The sequence below is a fragment of the Berghia stephanieae genome, chromosome 4, assembly GCF_034508935.2.
Source record: "Berghia stephanieae isolate SIO BIC M18660-M18661 chromosome 4, UCSD_Bste_1.3, whole genome shotgun sequence".
NCBI lineage: Eukaryota > Metazoa > Mollusca > Gastropoda > Nudibranchia > Aeolidiidae > Berghia > Berghia stephanieae.
Window position 1 is genome coordinate 770,191 of NC_088363.1, and position 17,500 is coordinate 787,690.

At 39.0% G+C, this 17,500-nt stretch overlaps 1 protein-coding gene across 1 annotated transcript in view; it reads right to left on the reverse strand.

Annotated features, from left to right (window-relative positions):
• Positions 1 to 17,500, reverse strand: part of LOC144971655 (uncharacterized) — a 41,407-nt gene that overhangs the window by 8,469 nt on the left and 15,438 nt on the right. The window contains exons 3-8 of the mRNA XM_078912729.1: positions 14,855 to 14,990; positions 13,504 to 13,564; positions 6,877 to 6,986; positions 5,719 to 5,804; positions 3,991 to 4,049; positions 2,778 to 2,896 (exon numbers count right to left, since the gene is read on the reverse strand). Of these exons, the coding sequence (XP_078768855.1) occupies positions 2,778 to 2,896; positions 3,991 to 4,049; positions 5,719 to 5,804; positions 6,877 to 6,986; positions 13,504 to 13,564; positions 14,855 to 14,990 (571 nt within the window). The remainder of the gene's footprint in view (positions 1 to 2,777; positions 2,897 to 3,990; positions 4,050 to 5,718; positions 5,805 to 6,876; positions 6,987 to 13,503; positions 13,565 to 14,854; positions 14,991 to 17,500) is intronic.

The following is a 17,500-nucleotide window of genomic DNA, read 5'->3' on the forward strand; positions in this document are numbered from 1 at the left end:
ATATAACGTACCGTACCAACACACGAAACAATGTGTAACCTTAAAGGTTTATAGTCTGACTAATACTTATTTAGTGAGAACTACTCATAACAATGGCTGGCTTAAAATATTAACAAAGAGGTGAGTGACGTCATTTTTGTTCCATCTATAGATAGTTCGAAGATGACGTCACACAGGTCTTTGTTATTGTTTTTGCCATCCGCGTTTTTGAGTTGTTCTTACTAAACTGTATTAACCAGACTATAAAAGTTCATGGTTACACAGAGTTTGTGTGTTGGTCCGTTATACTTCCGGATGGCAATGTTGTGAACTCCTTGGCCAAGCGCATTCTCTCTATAGATAGAAAGAAGTTGACGTCACTCACTCACCTCATTGTTATTATTTTTTGACATCAATCCTTGAGAGTAATTCTCACTAAACTGTATTGACCAGACTATAAACGTTCAAGGTTACCATAGTATTGTGTGTTGGTCAGTTACATTTATGGTTGGCAATGTTGTGAGTTTCTTAGCCAAACGCACAGCATTTATAAACACATGCAACACACAGTTCATCAACAAAAGATTCTTTGTGTTTTGGGGTCGTAGAAAGCTTTTGAATTATATGTATGTTTTGTTTTTAAGGGTTTTACGGCGCTTGCAACACATTAAGGTCAAATCAGCCCCAGTAAAAAGGAAGAAAATGGGATAGTAAAAAGTTCTAGAATTACAATTAAAGCACCCAAGAAAAGGTTAGACAAAAGGTGAACTGGTTCAAAAGGGGAACAGATGTAGATTCCAAGGGGCACACTATCAAAGTACTTAGTTTGAGATCACCTAAAAGTCTAATCTAGATACAAGCACAGGTCCCTACTAAGAGAAATATGTTTATAAATCATATATATTATGTAGATAAAACAAAACAGTGCACAACAGAGAGATGATTCAAGACGAAAAATATCAACTCCAAAAACTCTCTTAACATTTGACTATTTCCCTCCCAGCTGAGGGTATCCGATCAGGGCCAGGACAAAACCAAGTAATCTCATTCCAAGACAAAGACAGAAAGCATGTTGGAAAACAGATAAAGGGGGATAGAAGTCACAGTATGTCCTCCCTGCCCATTATGGGAGGTCAGGGACCCCATCCAGCTTTTGAAATATATGAATCTGCTATTTCTTTTGATTTAACAATATGATGAATCTCAGCATTAGAAATGACTCACTGGTTGTTCGTGAACAAGAGACGAAAATGAATGCACTCAGTTCACAGCCAAATCTGCTGTCCTATCGAAAAGGTATAGATAGTATGCAGATGACGTCAATCGGGCCTTTGTTATTGTTTTTGCCATCCGCGTTTGTGAGTTGTTCTCACTAAACTGTATTAACCAGACTATAAACGTTCATGGTTACACAGAGTTTGTGTGTTGGTCCGTTATACTTCCGGATGGCAATGTTGTGAACTCCTTGGCCAAGCGCATTCTATCTATATTTTCGGGGTTAAAGTTTAAATGAGAACGAAGTTGACGACACTCAACTCTTTGTTATTGTTTTAAACTAGACATTTGTATGAGTAGTTCTCACTAAATGGTATAGATAGAATGCGCTTGGCCAATGAGTTCACAACATTGCCATCCGGAAGTATAACGGACCAACACACAAACTCTGTGTAACCATGAACTTTTATAGTCTGGTTAATACTGTTTAGTGAGAACAATTATTCACAAACGCGGATGGAAAAAACAATAACAAAGGCCCGAGTGACGTCATCTCCATACTATCTATAGATAGTATGCGCTTGGCTAAGAAGCTCATAACATTGCCATCCGGAAGTATAACGGACCAACACACAAAACTGTGTGTATCCATGAACGTTTATAGTCTGGTTAAAAAAAAAAACAAAAAACAAAACAACAAAACACATGTTTTGATAACGCTGTCAAAATACAGTTCAGTGAACATTACTCATAAACGCGGATGGCAAAAAACAATAACAAAGACCGAGTGACGTCATCTGCATACTATCTATAGATAGAATGAAGATGAAGTCACTCAGGTCTTTTTTGTTGTTGTTTTTGCCATCCGTGTTTATGAGTAATTCTCACGAAATTGTATTAACCAGGCGGTAAACGTTCAAGGTTACACAGAGTTTTGTGTGTTGGTCTGTTATACTTCCGGATGGCAATGATGTGAGCTTCTTAGCCAAGCGCATACTATCTATAGATCGAACGAAGTTGACGTTACTCGGCTCTTTGTTATCGTTTTTTGCCATCTATGTTTATGATTATTTCTCGCGTTTATAATTCTCACTAAACTGTATTAACCAGGTTATAAACGTTCATGGATACACATAGTTTTGTGTGTTGTGGTTATATTATTTCCGGATGGCCATGTTGTGCATTGGTACGGTATAGATAGTATGCGCTTGGCTAAGAAGCTCATAATATTGCCATCCGGAAATATAACTGATCAACACACAAATCTATGTGTAACCTTGAACGTTTATAATCTGGTTAATACAGTTTAGCGAGAATTACTCATAAACGCGGATGGCAAAAGACAATAACAAAGACTCGATTGACGTCCACTTCATTCTATCTATATTCAGCAGGCGTATGTTGTGTTTTTTTTAGCTAGACGCACAGCATCAATAGTTGGCTGGGTCGGTCAAATCTGGCGGGAAGTATTGATGCCCTACCCAAAGGATAGAAGTCAATATGGAATTATGAATGTTTGGTGATACAGAAACCTTATGGCGTGTTTGATAAGAAATTTTACATTAACGTTCCATCATGCTCACCGATTCGATAGACAGATCTCCAATGACGAGTCCAGTCTTGGGTTTGACTGGTGTTTTCCTCTGGTGCTGGGTCACGAACTCAAGATGGCCAGTGGCGAACGTTCTCATTTCAGGGATATCTGAAAGAACAGGAAAATAATTAAGCCTAGTCAATCTCAAACATTTGGTAGAAGATGAAGAACTGAACAAGTGTGTATGAAAGGTGCCAGACAAAGCAAGAAAGTAAAATTGAGAAGAAAAAAAAAACATCCCCAAAAAAATCAGTCTACCTCGACTGGGGATCGAACCTCAGACCTTCTGATTACCGGTAGAGCCGGCGTCCTAAAAATACTATCGGTCTTCAACCAGTGAACTAATAATATACTCCGGAAAGACGCGTATTTAAACATTTGGCCAGAGAACTCGTCCTTCAAATATCGATTGATTTAAACGAGCCCCATTTTGACAAAAATTCTTAAACCGGGGACTTTGTTAAAGACTTCGCGAAGCCATAGGTTTGAAAATATTTGCCAGACAAGGGTTATTTAAATCGATCGATATTTGAAGGGCGAGTTTTCTGAACACACACATACACACGCTCGCGCGCGCGCGCACGCACAGAGCATTAATAAACTAGGCTTAGCCTTGCTCCCCGTTGTCTTAACTTGTAGGTTTAACTGATCTTGATAGAGACTACTACATTGTATTTGGAGATATTAAGTCGGTTTCGTGCCCCTGTTATAACCAATTCGGCTCATATAAATGCCTGCTATAGCCGGTAAATTTTACTAAAGACAAAGAGGGAGAAAATACGATGATTTTAAAGACCACTATTATAAACGGGTGTCCATTATATCCGGACCTTTTATACTGACGTTGCATTGTATTATGGCATTGGGGGGGGGGGGGGGGGGGAGGTATTTTAAACATTGAGCTTTTATATAGAGCAATATCACTGAAGGTTCTCAAAGCGCTTTACAAGGGGTCCCTGGTCAACAGCAACACTTAAAATATAAGACGTTACATGACGCCTGTTAGGCGACATTACAATTTTTTTCGGACAGAGACAACGCTGTTAACGGCCAGGTAACTCATTTTACACTTGAGTACGGTGAGAGAATGTGAGTCAAGAGCCTTTTCCAATGACTTAACTATGCGGCGAGCAAGGCTCGAACCCAGGACCTTCCAATCCGAAAACGAGTGCCATACCACTAGATAATCTTATCTGACTTACCCACTTTCTTGAAGGCTGATTTTGTCTTGATAGGGCCTAAATTAGCCAGCAGATCAAACCTGAGAGCAAGAATACAACCATTGCCAATATTAGTAACAAAGATGTTAAGCTTGTGTTTTGTGATTCTAAGCTGCTAGAAGCTGTGAACTGGTAAAAAGTAATAAACAAAAATGGTTATAACAGCTTCAAAAAAAAAATAAAAAAACACCAAACACCGAACGTTTCGGGCTAAAAACCCTTCATCAGCCAACAACAACAAAAAATCTTGGAAAATACAGAGAAGACCTCCTTAGCTACATATCAAACTATTTTATTGTTTACTTTCCAAGATTTCTCTACAACAGAGAGGACCTACAAAATATCCCGTCTGTTGTCTATCTGGAATTTAATAATGCATTTATGTCTTTATTGTATTTGTTTTAGCTGAAGAAGGGTTTTGAGCCCGAAACGTTCCGTGTTTGGTGGTATTTTGTTCTTTTTTGAAGCTGTTATAGTCATTTTTGTTTATAAGCTTGTTTTTAGAAGTTTTGCGGCTCTTAAAAGAATGGTAATTAAAAATGTCTTGAACAAAAGCGAATATCCACAACTTCGAAAAAGAACAAAATGCTAAGTACGGAACGTATCGGGCTCGAAACCCTTTTTAAGCCAATAACAAAAACAATGAATACTTAATACACCACTTAGAATCAAGACAGACAACACAGAAATATTTAGCACGTCATGTAGATTAACTCACTCAACCCTAACACCGACTATATCCGTAGTTTACACGGGTTACTTTTACCCCATGCCTATTTATTACATTTTTATGAGATAAATTATAGGCCTAGTATCAAAGCTATTTTTTAGTTTTTGCATGTTAATGATAGTTGAATATAACTATCTATGTACATGCTCATTTTAATACATTTTTTTCAAATTTCGAAAAGTAGCAAAAATCTCTCGGATTGAGTGAATTAATATTAGCTCTAGGTAATTATTGACCCAGAATTTATCTCCGATTTGGAACATTCAACAAAAGGCAAAAGTGATGAAACTAGTTCAGCTCTGTAATGAATTAATAAATTAATAAATAAATAAATGATAAATGATTCCATTTTGACTAACATTTCTTCAACCACAAACTCGCCATGCTCAATGCGTTTCCCAATGTTTTATTTATTCTCCTAGCATGTCATATGAACAACGTTTCTATTTCATTCTTACTGGGGAACAGGTTTTGTTTCTTAATCCTCTGGGGAAAACCCAAGATTCAAATTTTGAAAGAAATTTGAACCCAATGTCTTCCAAGTGCAAAATCCACGCTTTATCCACTCTACCATCTCTTACTGTGCGGCTATGTGGTCTTGTCGTATGACACTCGCTTTCAGATCGGAAGGTCCTGGGTTCGAGCCTCGCTCGGCGCATAGTTGAGTTCTTGGAAAAGGCTCTTTATTCACATTCTCTCATCGTAATCTTGTGTAAAATGAGTACTTGGCCGTTAACGGCGTTGTTTATATTGGAAAAAACAAAATGTAATGTCGCCTAACAGGCGTCATGTCTCGCTACATGTTACGTTTTGCTGTTGGTCAGGGACCCCTTGTAAAGCGCTTTGAACACGTTTAGTGGATTTCGCGCTATATAAAAGCTCATTTTTTTTCTACTACTGGGTCAATGACCCGTTTATATTTGTTCTAAGCTACTTACATTGTAACAGAGTTACTTATAACAACAAAGATTAACACCCACCCTTCAGGCGACTTGTCCATCGCTATGAAATCTTCTTTGATCTGGACAGAGTGGACAATGCCCTTCTCTTTATCGTAGTGAATTGTCTGGGAAGAGAAAAAACAAACAAACAACATATAGCTCAATCAATAGGGGAGAAAAGTCGTGACGTCACACCTACCTCTACTTTTCCGGTCCCTAAATCCTTGGAAGTGTGTATGCAACGAGTGCTTCGAAGGACAAATCATAATGAATAGGTGACATATTGAATCATTTGGTGGCACGAGGCTCGAACCCGGGACCTTCAGGATCTCAATGCATTGCCCTAATCACTCAGCCACTCCCCCCCCCCCTTTCCCTCTATCTAACCAATCATTGCTGGGTAGAAAAGGAGAGTTATTTAGAGAAAAATCTTGACGTCACCCGGAACCATTTCGGTCCCTTTATGTGCGCAGCGAGTGCTCTATCCACTGAGCTATCGAGACTAAACAATGAATGGATAAATCGCATGACATAAGGCTATTGAACACGAATCTGTTCACAAGGACATGACATGACATGAGCGAGAAGTGCCCGAAGTCAGTAGAGAATAAAAACGGTTTTACTGGCATGAGAGATGCCGTGTAGCTTTGTGGTCTACTGGTATGACACTCGCCTCCGGACCGGCGGAGGACCTAGGGTTCGAGTCCCGTTCTGAGTGGCTCAAAGTTGAGTCCTTGGCAAAGACTCTTTACTCATATTTTCTCACCGTACTCAGGTTTAAAATGATTAAAGGGGGGACATTTTCACATCTTGCCGCAAAATGGTAGCTTTTCAGGGGGCAGCGTGGCTCAGCTGTGCGGTCTTTGCTTCGTACCCAAAAGGTGCCGAGTTCGACTATCCGACTCGTTGTGTGGCCTGTAGTAAGTTACCTCTCCCTAGCTCACTTTGAGGCGCTGCACTGCGGCTTACGCCAGGGATAATCTAGTCTTCCCTTGGAATAGACCCTAAAGACAAATTCCCCATTGGGGATGAATAAATGGAATTTTATTTATTCATTTTATTTTATTTATTTTTTGTATGAATTAGTTATAATTTTAATGAAATTAAAGAAATGACCTTTAAGAATTTGATTTTGCAAACTGTGTACCTAGCGCATATGATACTAATGGGTATTCCCTTTCAAATATTGTAAATTACCTTAGTGTAATTTGCTTTGGCATGCTCAACCGGATGGTCATGACGCGTCTTGGTAAACACGTGACTTCCGTCCTCACTCCGCTTGACAATGTAGGAAGCTTTGTGGAGACCTAAGGGTTGTGAAGATAGAAAACAAAACAGAATTTATATAGAAATGTATGAAAAAGAAATTTTTGTAATTCTTCTTTATCTATCTTTGAAAAAAATTAGTCCTTCAGAACCATTCGGCCTATGGGTCCGGAGTTTATCCTATTTTCTATAGCGTGAAACGGACAATAGCAATTGCTTGCTATCCTTTGGTTAGGATGCTTGTCTATCGCAAAATACTATACGCCAAATCTAACAGACTCAGCTACCCATTCACTGCTGGGTGGACAGATCTGGGTAAAAAAAAAACAACTCGACTGGACCCGGGATTGATTTCGGTCCCTTTGCCTGTGAAGCGAGTGCTCTACCAACTGAGCTATCGGGACCCATCTTTGAAACCTTAAACTTTTATTTAGCACAACATCCTCATAACTTGCTCCATGATCTTTACAAGAAGTTCGTCCCTCTTTCAGACAGAGACAATCAGGTGCTCACCTGAGTACGGTGAGAAAATGTGAGTATAGATAGTTCGAAGATGACGTCTCTCAGGCCTTTGTTATGGGTTTTGCCATCCGCGTTTGTGAGTTGTTCTCACTAAACTGTATTAACCAGACTATAAAAGTTCATGGTTACACAGAGTTTGTGTGTTGGTCCGTCATACTTCCGGATGGCAATGTTGTGAACTCCTTGGCCAAGCGCATTCTATCTATAGATAGTTCGAAGATGACGTCACTCAGGTCTTTGTTATTGTTTTTTTTGCCATTCGCGTTTATGAGAAATGCTCACTGAAATGTATTAACCTGACTACAAACGTTCATGGATACACACAGTTTTGTGTATTGATCCGTCATACTTCCGGATGGCAATGTTATGAGCTTCTTAGCCAAGCGCATACTATCTATAGAGAGAAAAGTTGAATTTATTCCCCTTATTTTATATAAACAACTATGTTCGTCCGAGCACGTGTCAGAAAGTGTCTCACAAATTCCTTGTTTTGATTGGTCAAAAATTTACTGGACAATTCCATCTGGACATTCGGAAAAAATGGCCCTCTGAGTTTTAGACTATCTTGTAGGATTCTTCACTGTTTTCCTGGTTCCTAACGGACACATTGTCAAAAAAATAGCAATGGCTATAATAACAATAATAGGACAAACTACTAAGCATGCAATACTCCTCTTCAGCCGATAACAATAAAACCCGAACTAGATATGAGTATATCCGGATTTACCGTGAATCAGTACCCTTTTCAGCAGCCTATGTTTTTAACTGAAGAAGTAATTTGAGTCCGAAACGATATGTGTTAACTACGTTTTTTTTCCTGTTTAAAGCATTATTGTACATCATTTTTTTACAGTCTACAACTCCCAGCATCTTAACATACGATTTGTCTTGTTTGGAAACAGAGAAAAATGACCATCCCAAACAACAACAACAACATTATAATGATGTCTCGTGCTGGGAAATGTTATATTGATATCCAGTAAAGCGAAGAAAGATTGAATAACTTGCATATGTAAATAAGTCTCCATCCATTACTGTTTCATCTTCTTCTTCACCTTCGTCTTCATCTACGTTGTCTTCTTCTTCTTCTTCTTCTTCTTCTTCTTCTTCTTCTTCTTCTTCTTCTTCTTCTTCTTCTTCTTCTTCTTCTTCTCTTTTTTCATCTCGTCCTTCTAATCATTAACCTCCCTTCTCCTCTTCCTCCTCCCTTACTGCTCCACATTTTTCTCCTCCCCTCCTTTTCCTCCTCCTCCTCCTCCTCTCCCTCCTTTTAACTTTTTTAAAAGCGTCATTAACTGCCATTATCTCTTTACTGACCCCCCCCCATCCTCCCCTCTTAAAAAAGACACCATAAATTCTATAAGATTGGACTAAGCTGCTAGTAGCTGTGAATTGTAATAAAATGAAATTTAAAAAATTTTTGGATTCAAAATAGAATGCAATACAAAACACGGAACGTTTGGGGTCAAACTCTATGAAGGCAATAAAGACGTTAACAATCTGACTGGGTGGGGTTCCTAACCTCCCATAGTGGGCAGGGAGGCACTTAATGTATCTTCTATACCCCTATATCTGTTTTCCAACAAGCTTTCTGTCTTTGTCTTGGAGTGAGATTACTTGGTTTTGTCCTGGCCCTGGCCGGATACCCTGGCTGAGAGGGAAACAGTCAAATGTATAGTTATTGTTTTGGGAGATGATATTTTTTTCCTGGTAAATCATCTCTCTGTTATGTATTATTATATTTCTTTTTTTTAATTTATAGTGTAAACATTTGAGTGTATTCCTCTTAGTAGGGACCTGTGCTCGTGTCTCGATGAGAATTTTATGTGATCTCAATCTAAGTACATTGATGGCGTACTCTTGGAATCTACATCTGATCCCTATATCTACCATTCCCCTTTGTCTTACCTTTTCTTGGGTGCTTTAATTGTAATTCTAGAACTTTTTACTATCCCATATTCTCCTTTTTACTGGCGCTAATATGACCTAAATGTGTTGCAAGCGCCGTAAAATCCTTAAAGACATAAAGACTAAACAATCTGAGAGGCGCCAGAGAAACCATACATCCACCATTCAGATGGCCATCCAGATTCTATTCAATCTTTCACGAACTGTCTAACTATTAGCAAACAGGAATGCTTTCCATTTAGTGTAAAAATGATATTAGGCTGCTAAAAGCTGTGGACCGGAAAAAAAAGTAATAAACAAGAAATGAATAAAACAGATTCATAACAGAACAAAAAACCAAACACGGAACGTTTTGGGCTCAAACCCCTTCTTCAGCCAACAACAGAAAACAATGAAGACATAAATACATTACTAAATATTCCAGATAGACGAGATAGATCTCTGTTTAACCCCTGTTAACTCATATCCTGACTCGGTTTAAAAATTTTGGTCGAAAATAACCAGTAGATTTTTGACCAATTAAAACATGGAATTTGTGACACACCTTCACACGTGCTAGGGCAACGGCCAGTGTCAGTGTCAGGCTATATCTTTACGAATGCCACGGTCCTACCGTAGCCATCGTAAACATATAGATAGTTCGAAGATGACGTCACTCAGGTCTCTGTTATTGTTTTTTGCCATCCGCGTTTATGAGTAATGCTCACTGAACTGTATTAACCTGACTATAAACGTTCATGGATGCACACAGTTTTGTGTGTTGGTCCGTTATACTTCCGGATGGCAAGGATATGAGCTTCTTAGCCAAGCGCATACTATCTATAGCCTGACACTAGAACCCACCAGGACTTTCTGTTTGACGTCATTTTGACAACTCATGTTACACCTGAGTACGGTGAGAGAATGTGAGTAAAGAGCCTTTTCCAAGGACTCAACTATGCGCCGAGCGCGAGGCTCGAACCCAGGACCTTCCGATCCGAAAGCGAGTGTCATACCACTAGACCAAATAGCCGTAACCTTCATACACTCCTATCCTGACACTGTTTAAAAACTTAGGTCGAAATACAAGTCTATAATTGTTTTATTTTTTTAATTCCCTTTATTCATCCCATAGGGGAAATTTGTCTCCAGGGTCTATTCCAAAGGAAGACTGCAATAACCCAGGCATCAGCCGCAATGCGGCGCGCAAATTAATTGAGCTTAGGTCGATGTGACTTGCTCAAGGTCATACAGCGTAGCGGCGGGTAATCGAACTCGGTACCTTTCGAGTACGAAGCAAAGACGTACCGCTGAGCCACGCTGCCCGTATGGTCACGAATTAAGACAAATCGTGAGTTATATTCTTCAGTTCAATCACTCGTTTCCGGTTTGTTTTATCATGACTATGCTTGTTTTATCATGACTATCGATACCCAATTTGACTGATTCACAATAGTTGGGGTCAAATTGTCGCTAAAGACAATTCGTAAAATCAAAAAAGAAATATGAATTTTAAAAATGTCTGGCCAAATAAGTCAACAGAAAAAAAAGGTCCAAACCAAAGTAGCTAGAGTCAGTCTATTTGTTGCCAAATTGTCATCCAGATTCTATTCAATTTGTCACGTACTGTCTGTGTCTTAGACACCCTCGCTTCCCTTTAAATGTATTGTGACTAAAACGTGAGCTTTTATCTAGGGCACTATCCACTAAACGTCCTCAAAGCGCTTTACAAAGGGTTTCTGACAAACTGCAACACGTAACATAGAAAGAGACATGACGCCTGTAAGGGCTAATCCACACTGGAGACTGACTCCGACGACCTGACACTGCCGTCCTCTAAAACTAGAGGTGCCTAAATGAGCCAATAAAATGGAGAGAAAAAATAAAGTGAGTAGATGTGACTCATATATAAGGGAACAACACAAAACAAACAACGTTTCGGCCCTTGGCCTTCGTCAGGAGACAGTAAACACAAACACAAATATGTAAATTTACAAAATATCACATTTTGTCAAATGTGGAAATAAAGTTAATGTGAGGAAAGGGCGTCGAGTGTGGATGCACGAAGAGGCGCGAGATGAGAGAGAGAGAGAGAGAGAGGGGGGGGAGAGAGAGAGAAAGAATGAGAGAGAGAGAGAGAGAGAGAGAGAGAGAGAGAGAGAGAGAGAGAGAGAGGGAATGGAGAGGATATGTATATGCTGTCTTACGGAAAAAGATGTCGGGCACGGACAAATACTAAGAATAAAGAGAAGAGCCGCGAGACCTACCCATACCAAGCTCGAAAAAAAAAAAACGGCAGAGGGCGTCGGGTGCTTGGAATGGGTAGGTCTGGCGGCTCTTCTCTTTATTCTTAGTATTTTGTACGTGCCGACGTCTTTATCCGGAAGACAGCAGAGGACGGCAGTGCCGGGTCGTCGGAGTCAGTCTACGGTGTGGTTTAGCCCTTAGGCGATATTACAATTTGTTTCGGACAGAGACAACGCTTTTAACGGCCAGGTACTCATTTTAGACCCGAGTACGGTGAGAGAATTTGAGTAAAGAGCCTATTCCAAGTAATCAACTATGCACCGAGCGAGGCTGGAACCCAGGATCTTCCTATCCTAAAGCGAGTGTCATACCACTAAACAATAATAATAATAATAATAATAATAAATAATAAATAATAATAATATAATAATAATAATAATAATACTTTATTGCATCCCAAAAAGGAAATTTTTTGTACAGACGTGTTATAATTTACACATAAGATAAAAATACAATGGAAATAGGATGTATATATATATATATATATATATAAAAAAAAGGAGCAGCTCTATAACCAGAGCTGCGCTTTATAATATAAATAATTTCAACACTGTAAAATAGTTAAAACTGTCACTATAAATTGAAAATTGAAAAGATTGCAAAACAAATAAATTAATAAATTAATATTTATATTTTTAAAAAGTAAAAATGAGAAAGAATTATATAAAATGATTATTGCTTGTTGTTATAAAGCCTAATACTGGACGGCAGAAAAGATTTTCGGTGTCTCTCTGTTTTCGTTGAAATAGAGAAAGGGCGACCACTTCTTTCTGACATAATAATTGATGGTCTTAGTGGATGATACTGGTCATTTAATATTTTAGTTATTTTATTTATACAAAATTTCTCGTATAAAAGATCTACATCGTCAACATCATTTATATAGCGTTTAATGGATTTTTTAATATTTGAATTTATTTTGTTCCTTTCCACTGCTAAGCAATTGCCTCCCCAAGCTGTTATACAAAATGACAAAACACTTTCGATTACTGCTCTATAAAATAATGTGCAGAGGGTTTTATCTATTCTAAACTGAGAGAGTTTTGATAAAAAATATGTACGTCTGCACATCTTATGCCTAATTATTTTCAAGTGTTCATCCCACTTGAGCCTGTCATCAATCGTTACACCAAGGTATTTGTAGTGAGGAACTCGCTGGACGAATTGGTTCTTTAATTTTAACGGTTCTATCGGTTCCTTCACTCTCCTAAAGTCAATCACTAGCTCCTTTGTCTTGCTTATGTTAAGCTCTAGGTGGTGGGCATCACACCAAGACACAAATCTATCAATTTCTTGCCTATAAGCCACTTCGTTGCCATTTGTTATGAGGCCTTGAAGAGCGGTGTCATCTGCAAACTTTATTAAAGGTACACTCAGGTTTTGACTTCTACAGTCATTCGTGTATATTGTGAATAATACTGGGGACAATACACAACCCTGAGGAGCACCAGTATTAGTAGTTATACAGGAAGATTTGTTTTGTCCTAATTGAACATATTGTGCTCTCTCCGTAAGAAATTCGAGCACCCAAGCAATTATATACTTGTTTAAATTCAGACTAGTCAATTTTTGAACAACCAACTGAGGTTGCATTGTATTGAACGCTGAAGAAAAATCTGCAAAAAGCAATCTGCAATAGCTCCTAGCGTGATCTAGATGCCTGTAGATGTTGTTACCACCTAGCCTCACAATATTTTGACAAATATACGACTATTTCATAAACTTTGGGGTTGTGTATTGATAGATTAAAACGATCCTCATTTGCCAAAAACTCTCAAACCTGTTGCAAATGGAATAAATCATCAAGAGAACGTTATACAAGAATGTGATTACTTTACTCACCTTCATGGCCCGTCTCCGTGACGTCATATTTCCATCCTTCCGGATGTGGATCAACCAGTTCCTGCAAAAATTAAAAAGAGATTTGAAGTCAACCTAATCGTAAAGAAAACAAATCCAGAGTTGTATTCAATAGTTCATCCAATGGGATCATTTGTTTCCTTGAGCTCGACTAACTCACAAGCCTGTGCAAAAACCTTAAAAATGACGTCAAACAGTATTAAGTCCTGGTGGGTTCTCGCCGAAGCTATCGTTATGTTATAGCCTGATACTGAAACCCAAAAAGACTGGCAGTTTGACGCCATTATTTGGTTTTTGCACCGCCCAGTGAGTTGTCGTTAGTAGAGATCATGGAAACAAGTGGTACCATTGGTTGAACTATTGAATACAACTCACGGTTTGTTTTCTTTTGTGGCAAAAGACTGGCATTTTGACGTCATTTTTGGTCAGTATCAGGCCATAACTTTACGAAGGCCACGATTCTAGCGTAGCCATCGTTAGTATATAGCCTGACACTGATCAAAAAATGACGTCAAAATGCCAGTCTTTGGCCACAAAAGAAAACTAATCGTGAGTTGTATTCAATAGTTCAACCAATGGGCGTGAGTTGTATTCAATAGTTCAACCAATGGGCGTGAGTTGTATTCAATAGTTCAACCAATAGGACCATTTGTTTCCATGAGCACTATTAACGACAACTCACTAGGCGGTGTAAAAACCAAATAATGACGTCTAAATGCCAGTCTTTTTGTGTTTCAGTGTCAGGCTATAACTTAACGATGGCTACGGTTCTAGTGCCAGGCTATATGTTAACGATGGCTACGGTTCTAGTGCCAGGCTATATGTTTACGATTGCTACGGTTCTAGTGCCAGGCTATATGTTTACGATGGCTACGGTTCTAGTGCCAGGCTATATGTTTACGATTGCTAAGGTTCTAGTGCCAGGCTATATGTTTACGATGGCTACGGTTCTAGTGTCAGGCTATAAGTTAACGATGGCTACGGTTCTAGTGCCAGGCTAGGTTAACGATGGCTACGGTTCTAGTGCCAGGCTATAAGTTAACGATGGCTACGGTTCTAGTGTCAGGCTATATGTTAACGATGGCTACGGTTCTAGTGCCAGGCTATATGTTTACGATGGCTACGGTTCTAGTGTTAGGCTATATGTTTACGATGGCTACGGTTCTAGTGCCAGGCTATATGTTTACGATGGCTACGGTTCTAGTGCCAGGCTATATGTTTACGATTGCTACGGTAGGACTCAGTTATGAAACTGATTGTATTTATTTTAAAAAAACAAAAACAAAACAAACAAACAAAGTTTAAAAAGGAAATAATATGTCAGCAAGCTGACCTTGTTGTCCTCGTCGTGGAGTTTGGATGCAAACAATCCAGCGAAACCTTTCTTGAAGGCCAAGGTCGAGTCGTCATCCTTAGGGTCATAGGTCACGTTGTGAATCTCTCCATGCCGGGTGATGTTGAAGGAGAACCTAGAGGACAAAAAATATCTTTTATAAATAGAATTGATGTATTGATGTCACTCAGGTCTTTGTTATTTTTTTTTTTGCCATCCGCGTTTATGAGTAATTCTCACTAAACTGTATTAACTAGACTATAAACGGTCATGGTTGCACATCGTTTTGTGTCCATTATACTTCTGATGGCAATGTTGTGAGCTTCTTAGCCAAGTGCATACTATCTATATAGTGGGCGCTTGGCTAAGAAACTCTCAGAATTTTGTCACCCGAAAGTCTAACGGAACATCAAACAGAACTAGTGTAACCTTGAACGTTTATAGCCTGGTTAATACAGTTTAGTGAGAATTACACACAAACGTGGATGGCATATAACAACAAGAGAGGCGTGAGTGACGTCATCTTCGTTCTATTTATAAAATCAAACCAAAGAAATAACAGAATGAACGAAATTGACGTCACTCAGATCTTTGTTATTGTTTGTACCCAGCCATTTTTATGATAAGTTCTCACTTAATTGTATTGGATTCAGTAATCTGATGTCATGCCGCCCGGCAACGGCGACCATCTTGGTTCTAAACAAAGAAACTCATTCCTTTTTATTCTTCATGCTGGCTAGAACTTTTCATATGCCTTGTGATCAGAATGTGTAAAAGTCAAAACATGATCAAATTTAGGTGTTTTTTTCCCTCTGGATACGCTTTTCTGCTCGCCGGAGAAATATTTCATAAGGGCGTCCGTCATTGTTCCGATAGTTTAGAGCCAGTGTTACTAAGTTACCATACGTCATTAGGAAGGAAGTGACGTTACAACTGTTGAAGAGTATTGTATTAATCAGACTATAAAAGTTTAAGTTTACGCAATTTGTGTGTGTCGGTACGTATTGTTGCATGTTGTGAGTTTTTTAACTAAATGAAATGCTTCAATTTGTCTGCCGTATCTGTATCTGTATGGTTGGCGCTGAAGAAACCAATGGTCTGGTTGTATTTCAGCGGCGTCCTCATTGGGCGCGGGCCCTTGTCAGTCGGGCCTTGAAATCGTTTAGGTGTGGTGCCATGATGACCAGTTCATCCAGCCCATTCCACTCCGAGATAGTTCTAAAGAATTCCGTAATCTGAGGTTCACGTCTGTTGTGTAATTGGATTCAATAGTCTGATGTCACTTCCGCCCAGCAACCAGCAGCTTGGGTCTAAACAAAGAAAATCGGTACTTTTTATTCTTCATGCTGGCAAGAACTTTTCCACATGTCATGTGATCAGAATGTATAAAAGTCAAAACATGATCAAATTTATAATGTTTTTCTCTTCTGGATACACTTTTATGCTCGTCGAAGAAGTATATCAAAAAGGGCGTCCGCCACTGTTCCGATAGTTTAGAAGCAGTTACTAAGTTGTTCCCAGGGAAGTGACGTCACGACTGTTGAAGCCTTTTGTAGCACGACTGACGGGCAATCAGGAGTACAAACTCAATGCACAGTTACTGTATGTGTCTGTATGTGTGTGCTTGTGTGTGTGTGTGTGTGTGTGATATATATAAAATATAAATAATAATAGATATATATATTGTGTAGTGTTCAATAGTCATCACCTAAATATATATAAAATTAAAACAACATACCGATAATGCATAAAAGTTATTTAGTAAGAAGTAAAATCTAGTGGCGAAGTGGCCGAGTGGTTAAGGCATTGCACCCGAAAGGTCCCGGGTTCGGGCCCCGCTTCAGGCATTTACCTCCAATTTGCTCATTTGGACAACATGGGTGATTCCTGTTGATGAGTGTTCTACATTCCTTCGTGAAATGCCGAGGCGACGATATCTTATGATGTCGTGGCGGAAGGGCATCATTTGTTTTGTCTTTTTTTTACATAATATATAAATATGTATAACAGTATATAAATACACAGCAATTTTCTCTCAGAAATCATTAAATTTATAAAGAAATAAATGAAACAATGGATTAATCAATTTATATATATATATATATATATAATATATATATATATATATATATATATATTATATATTTTTTTTTTTTTTTTTTTTTTTTTATTTTATTTTTTTTTTTAAATTTTAAATCGAAAGTGCCTGAAGCGGAAGTTGGACCTTTGACCTTCCAGGTCACAATGCAATGTCTTAACCACTCGGCCACTTCTCACTACCCCCCCCCCCCCACCCCTCCTATCAATATTGAATGAGTCAGGTAAATCATACAGACCACTTGGAGAAGTCTCTCCCCTCAAAGGCGTCCACCCCCTCGCCGGCAGCCTTGGATCCCATGGACGCGTAGATAACCCGGAGAAATATCTCTTGGAGGTCATCATTCGCCCAGATGGTTTGGTATCCTTAACCACTCGGCCACTTCTCACTACCGCCCCCCCCCCCCCTTCCTCTCAATATTGAATGAGTCAAGTAAATTGTGCGGCTATGTGGTCTAGTGGTATGACACTCGCTTTCGGATCGGAAGGTCCTGGGCTCGAGCCTCGCGCTCGGCGCATAGTTGAGTCCTTGGAAAAGGCTCTTTACTC